Here is a 7,475-nt window from a genome sequence, read left to right on the forward strand (position 1 = left end):
GATGCTGCCTGGGCCCAGAGGTGGAGGACACAGAGGAGAGAGGAGCAGAATAACAATGACAGGCCTGATGGAGGGAGAGAGAGGGAGGGAGGGAAGAGGGAGGGAGGGAGGGAGGGAGGGAGAGAGGGAAGGAGAGAGAGAGGGAGCATGGAGTCTGTCTTCTGGAGGAGAGCCAGGGGCGTGTCACCAGCATCCTAAAACCTAATGCAGAAGGGGGAGGGAGGTGGAGGAGAGGGGAGGAACAGATGTGCTGTCTGAGTTCAGGAGGAATATCACTGTTTATTCTATCCTCGTGGGGACCAAACATTTATTTCCATTCAAAATCCTATTTTCCCTTACCCGTAACCCAGAGCATAAACCCAACTCCTAACCCTAATTCTAACCCTAAACCTAACCCCTTAACTTAAAATAGACTTTGTCCTCATGGGGATGTGGGAAATGTCCGCATTAAGGAGAAGTTTCCTTGTTTTACTATCCTTGTGGGGATGAGGATAGAACAAGACCACACACACCAAAACAAACAGCTGGACTGAGAAAAGCACCAGCTGTGTGGTGGTTTAGTTTGTCTTGTGTAGGATGTGCTGTACCTCATCATGGCTGATGTGAAGTGGATATGGGMTTTCTGCTGTGTTATATGCTTTTGCCCTTGGAGAACTGTCTCCTTCCTCAGAGAGGTGAATCAGTCAGGGATCGGAATGCTCTGATTGGCCTTATTCTGTTACAGGGGGAGGAGTCTAATATATGGACCTATTCACTGTGTATGTACTCCCTTATTCTCACTGTATAAATACTAKAAAATTATTTCACTGTATGAATACAGCATCACAGTCAGGCAGGCTCTAAGATGAAATATATTGTGTATGGTGCCCAGGCAGGGCTAAGCCAATTATAGCAGGCAGTGTGATGCAAATGTGATGTTCACTGGCAGTGTGAATACAGTGAGCTGGTTTTAATGGCCTTCCTAACGGCTGTTTCTTTCATCTCATCTGCCTACAAAGTTGGCCAACAGAAGTTGAACTCTAGAATGATCATATCTGTGCATATGTGAAGTCAGCCATTTTAGTCCCTGTCCCTGTCCCTGTCCCTGTCCCTGTCCCTGTCCCTGTCCCTGTCCCTGTCCTTCCCTGTCAATTAAACATGAATGACCACAGAGATACATCAGCCTGTAGGCAAACAATACAAGGTTATACTGTCTCTGTGCTATCTATGCTTTAATACTTTAGCTTAAGTGTCACTGCCACATTGCTTTACTGCTATTTAATTTGACTTTGTTATTTGCTAAGTTTTTATCACTGAGGAGTTTTCTAATGATATGGACTCGGATGTTAATTCCCTCTTTTATTTTTATTTTACCCATTTGTACTGTGTGAGGAAGTCCAGCCCAGGGAGTGTGGTGTCTTCTCTCTGTCATCTCATGGTCCAGAAACATGAATGCATCCCGTTATAAGGCAAAAGCTTTGGCGATTGCAACTGAACGCCGTCTGCCGAGTACAAATAGACCCCTGTGATCCCTAATACACCGGTGCCTGTATTCTAGAAGCTTGTTCATTAGACTTCCAAATGAAAGAACAATTTCCCTTGCGACCTCTGAAGCGTGACGAACGAGTACACAAAGAAGAAATGCTAACTTGTCTTAATCACACTAGCAGGTTATCCTTTACCATTATAATCTGAATGAGACCCAGTAGTTTGCAAGAGATCTGTACCAAACAATATACACACCAAAATATTCACTTCTTGCAGGCGGTTCAAGAAGGGGGAAGTGTAGGGCTTGCTATTATTCGCTGTTCGTATCTCAGTTTAATAAAAAAGCCATCTGATCATTATAACTGATAATTTAATCATCTAGTATTTTAATAACTCTACCAAACATGCTAATTGAAAACTATAGAAGTGGGCAACCTATGCATAGAGTATGTCACCAGTACTTATATATTATCAGCAGTACGTACTTTCATGTCTTTTAACGATGACACAACATTCCAACCACTTCACTCCAGTCCTCACCACCGTTGATGATGAACTAACCACATTTGTCTTTCTTGTTGTGACTGATGTTTCACAGTAATGTTTCTGGTCGGTTTATCTGGTGTTGGTTACGATGCTGGTGTTCAGCTGTTCTGTATATAGAGAGTGAGAACATGTACTCCTCCCTAATGAGCAGATGGAGGATGGATGAGAGAGGAGATAGATTACTCTCAGATTACCCTTTTCCCTTGAATGGATGAGAGATAGTATTAGAAGGTGTTAATGACATTACCCCTCCCTAACAATTGGCGCAAGCGAGATGGATGATTCACGCAGAGTTTTCACCCACATTCTCACTCTCCCCTTCTGATGATGGAGGATGGAGAAGGTATTACATTACACCCTTCCCCTCAAAGATGGCTGAGAATAGGAAGCGAGAGAGTGTTATATACATTTACCCCTCCCCTGTTATAAAACATGGGAGAATGGAGGGATAGCTGACTACATTACACCCTCCCCTGATGGATGAGGAGGTATGGAGGGAAGAGTGTTTAATTCAACATTACCCCTCCCGCTGATAGGATGGGTAGGATGAGGGAGCAGAGTATGTGTTATACATTACCCCCGCCTTTGCGTGGAGGAATGAGCGGATAAGACAAGTGTATATTACTTTACCCCGCCCTGCTGCGAGCCTTAAGAAATCAACGCGAAAGGAGTTTTAACACTTCATCCCCTCACCTAGGAATGTGAGTGGAGAGAGTGATACTAGTAGTGTTATTACATACCCCTCCCCTGTATAAAAATGGGAGGCGAGGAGGGTGAAGAAGAGGGTATTACAATTACCCTCCCCTGATGGATATGGTTGAGATGGAGGGAGAGAGGTTTTACCATTACCCCTCCTTGATGGATGGAGGATGGCGGGAAATTGAGTGTTTATTGACATATACCGCCCTCCCCTGATAGGATGGAGGATGGAGGGAAGGAGTGTTATTACATTACCCTCCCTTGATGGATGGGAGGATGGAGGAAAAAAGAGTGTTATTACATTACCGTCCTCCCCTGATGGATGGGAGGAATGGAGGGAGAGTGTTAAATCTGATCGCGATGAGATGGGGGAATCTCATTACATACGCCTGTGATGATGGGTGGGGATTGAGACTGTGTTATTACATTACCCGCTCTGATGGATGGAGGTGGAGGCGATGGAGAGTGTTATTACATTACCCCTCCCTTGATTGGAGGGAGGATGCGGAGGAGAAAGAGGTTATTACATTACCCCCTCCCCTGATGGATGCAGGAGAATGGAGAGGAAAGAGTGTTTTACATTACCCCTCCTTGATGGATGGGAGGATGGAGGAGAGAGAGTGTTATTACCATTACCCTCCCCTGATGGATGCGGAGGTATGGAGGGAGAGAGTGTTAGTACATTACCCCTCCTTGATGGATGGGAGGAGAGGGGAGCAGGGTGATGTCACATACGCGCCTCCTATGATGGGAGGATGGAGAAGAAGGTGTTATTTACATTACCCCTCCCTTGTATGCATGGGAGATGGAAGGGAGAGATGTTATTACATACCCCCCCCTGATGGATTTAGGAGGAGGGATAGAGTATTGAAACACGACCCAGGGCCTGGCCCTGGTAACCTGAGAAAGATTACATTCTCCTCTCTCTCAAGCCCTAAAACCCTGAAACAAGAAACATTACAGAGAACAATGAGAGAAGAGGAGAGCAGAGTATGCGAGGCGATGGTTTATGATGCATGGCAGGATGGGAGGAGAGTAATTTTGATGATTTTGGAGAAACTGCTGTAAGAGGGTCTTCTTGGCACGACTCCATGGACTCCTATACTAGGCTGTCTTTTCTCCTCTTAGGACCTACCAACAGGCTGTTGAAGGGCAGGGACGGGATTTTCTGGAGTTAGGAGAGTCACGCAGTACGCGGATGGTAATGGGATGGATGTGTTACGATAGCAGAAGTTGAACAGTGCGTATATGGTGTAAGTAAAGAACCTGAGGGCATGCCGTGTCAGCGCGGCAAGCATCATACAGCATGGGCAATGCGATGGAAAGGATGGATGACGTCGGATATAAAGGCAGGCCAGAGTGGCTCAGGGCTTACCGTGTATGCTCCGAGTACAGGAATTGAAATCTCTACTAGAATTCTATCAGACCCCGCGCCCACTGTGTGTTCTCTAGGCCTCCCTCACTTCCTCTCACTCCGCCACTCGCTTCCCTAAACCAACAGGCCATTCCCATTAATAGGTCATTCACACAGGCCTCAGCTCACCTTCTCCCTCTTCGCCTCTTCTCTCTCTCCCTCTCAGCTGGTGGTCCTTCGTTCCCTTGTGTGAGCCGTTTGTAGCAGCAGGCATTCCTGAGCAGCTGTACCCCACTGACAATATCCATGATCCTATATCCTCTTGTGGAATTCTCCCACCATTTAGCCAGCGACCCTCCAATACTGCAGCAAGCCCCCTCAGTGGGTGATACACATGGACAACATGGTGTCGTCTCTCATGCTGGTATATAATAAAACCCCCTACTTAGTAGTCCAGCGCAGTCTGTCATTGCTTCCCTAATGTCAGGGGGATGTCTCGGATCTCTCTGTCAGATATCCTCACTTTGCTTAACTGGGACAGTTAAATGGTACAGCCCATAACACAACCAGGCCTCGCTTTGAACTGCATGTCAGCGCGTCGAAACCAGAGTCTTAGTCGGAAGAAACACGTTGATTACGATCGGATCCTACTTTTCAGCGTGCCCTGGCGCCCGGCCCTGTCACAGATGTAGTACTGCCATAAGGGAAGGGCGCTCACAAAGTCCGCACCCATCCACACCCCGGTCGGGGACGGCTAGAACACCTACGAGTTCGTTCATCCCGACTTGCCGTCCTTATGGGACTCTCATATAAACTCTCTGCGTGGTCACAACATTGTGATGGCACGCTGGACCACTCAGGAAACCAGCACTGTGTCTGTGGTGCCTGCAGCACTGTCAAGTGTAGCTGACTTTCTTTATCGACCTGTGCTTGCGCCACCCAGACCTTTCACTATGAATTGAATTATTTTATATTTAGGATGCTAGGTTACCATCTTAAACTTCATTCGCATATGCGTTTAGGTGTTGAAACCAGTGTTTAGCCTCAGCCTATAACATTTTAATGGGATTTCACGGTCTTTTCTGCCTGATATCCAGTGATTAGTTCGAAATTCGTAAGACCCCTCCACGAGCACAGCTATGACCACACCTGGTTCCGTGGCAAACACGCTTTCAGTCAGGCATAGTAGATGAGAGAAAGAAGAAAATAACAGTAGGATGACGGTGAGGAGAGGAGAAAAGAGAAGAGAGCAAGAACGGGAGATTAAGACCAAGTGAGGAATATCCAGTAAACAGTTCCTCTCCCCACATCTGTGGTCTACGTGAGTTGGGCCATACTGTTAACTATGTAACAGTCATTGAATGTATGGCAATTCTTCGACACAATGCCGCTGTCACAGCGAAGATAACAGTATACTGACCTCCCATACCTCTTACTGAATTACACACACATCACACGACACCATCCACACATCACACAACACACACACACACACAGCGAGCGACGACACACACACACAACACACAAGCAAGACGACACACCGCACACTAGCACACACACCACCACACACATCACACTACCACACACAAACGAGCAAACACAAGCACACAGCACTTTCCATATGAAAATTGAAGAGGACAACTATCAGAGAATGTATTCGAATGTAAGATGTGTGAGACTAGTTGACTCTCTGCGTCTCCGCGGTAGGCAAACCATTGCGAGCCGCGAATATAAGCAGAAGGCTATAAACTCTTCTCTGCGACAGCACTTAAGGAGCTTCTCCCCATCGCATCTCCCCTTATGTGTCGTCTCTGCCGTGGTGTCCACGCTATGCTGTCTCTTATATTGAATGTATTGACCATTGCAGGTGTCATATGCGCTAAGGTGTTTCAGACAGTCAAGTTCAGCTTCTTAAGTGTCAGAACTATAAGATCGAGTACAGTGACGTGTGAGCTGAACCTATCTCAGAGAGAAAGAGAATAGAATAGATGGACACAGAGTCAATAGTGTTAGGCCCGTCTCTCCCCATGCAGCAACCCCAGCTCAGTACGCACGGCAGGGTCTAAACTGCCAGGCATATCCGAGCAGCGGGTACGACTGAGAACGGACTACATGCTTGCTAGGACCACTGCTGCTGCGACTGCCACAAGTTCTGCCTTACATCAAACCGCAAACCGCCCCCCAACCGAGCACCTGACATCATCATTCAGCGTCCTAAAACCGGGAGCGTCCGACGGGTGCGCCTAGATCGCTGACATGCGGACCAGCAGAGAGAACCCCTCAGCCATCTGCTGTCGTTTCCACAAAGTCCCATTCTCCCTAACGCACCTCTTCGATGCGATCAAAGTCACAACTACACACTCTCTCGGCCGTGCCAGACGCCCGGAGATTGATGACGCGGACAGTATCTGCATCTGTTCTCACCGCCCCCCCAGTTCACATGGCCAGTCCTTTTGCATAGTACATACATCTCTTTTCTTCCACACCCTTCCCCAATTGTGCGAAGCAGGAGAGAAGGAGAGACAGAGCAAAGTTCGGATAGAGAGGAGAATTTTTAGAGTTTTTATAGAGGGAAATGAGAGGAGATATTTGTTAGTGGTGCGTGTGTCCTCTGCTCTCCAGTAGATCTCGCTATGCGTGACTGTGTCACATGCGTATAACCCTAAGGAAAGACAAACTGCACGATGATTCTAAGCCACTCCACCTCCCCAATAATCCCTAGATCCCTCTCCTTCATCTCTCTCTCGCGAAGAGAGTAGAGCAGTGCGTGCAGGTTGTGTTGATGTGTGTGTGAATGTGTGGTTGTAGGCTTCAGCCCGGAAAGTCTTCCCCAGAAAGATCACCAGCTCATGCTCCTGAAGCCAGTATAATTGTGACGATGGGGTCCATTACCATCTTATGGTGCTAGCGCTGACAGAGTAGCAATAGTGAGCGGAGTAAGAAGCAGTGCTGTGTGTGTGCATGTTGTGGTGCGTGCAAAGTGTATGTGGCATCTCCTGGTAGTGCGTGTGTGTTTTATGAGCCATCAGTGTACCAGATAGCTCACATCAGCTCCACGCAGCCCACCTGTATTACTATCTGAGGACGTTGATGAGGATTTATGGGAGGGAGTTGACCATATGAGACGCAAAGGAGGGCACGGGGTTGTGTGTGGAACACGTTTGAGCCTGGACTCTGAACATTCTGCGAAACCTCATCTGCGTCGCGATAACAGTTTTATTGTGTTCTTGCATATTCAAGCGCCGAAAGCAACAAACGAGGTAGCATTCTTAGTTCTCTCACCTCGGTCCCGCCTCCTCCTCCCTCCTCTCAGGGACTTAAAAGTGGGCCAGGTGGCGGCAGTGCTGAGGGGTAGGCTGCCGTGAGGCTAAATGGTTACGCTAAACACGTGGGCTGCGTCACCGAGGGT

At 47.6% G+C, this 7,475-nt stretch overlaps 1 protein-coding gene across 1 annotated transcript in view; it reads left to right on the forward strand.

Annotated features, from left to right (window-relative positions):
• The first annotated feature begins 6,322 nt into the window (after nucleotides 1-6,322).
• The window catches only part of LOC112081094 (cyclin-dependent kinase 14-like), a 66,514-nt gene continuing 65,361 nt past the window's right edge, over nucleotides 6,323-7,475 (forward strand). The window contains exon 1 of the mRNA XM_070443797.1: nucleotides 6,323-6,470. Coding sequence (XP_070299898.1) covers nucleotides 6,323-6,470 — 148 coding nt within the window. The remainder of the gene's footprint in view (nucleotides 6,471-7,475) is intronic.

This window comes from Salvelinus sp. IW2-2015, linkage group LG6.1 (genome assembly GCF_002910315.2).
Source record: "Salvelinus sp. IW2-2015 linkage group LG6.1, ASM291031v2, whole genome shotgun sequence".
Taxonomy (NCBI): domain Eukaryota; kingdom Metazoa; phylum Chordata; class Actinopteri; order Salmoniformes; family Salmonidae; genus Salvelinus; species Salvelinus sp. IW2-2015.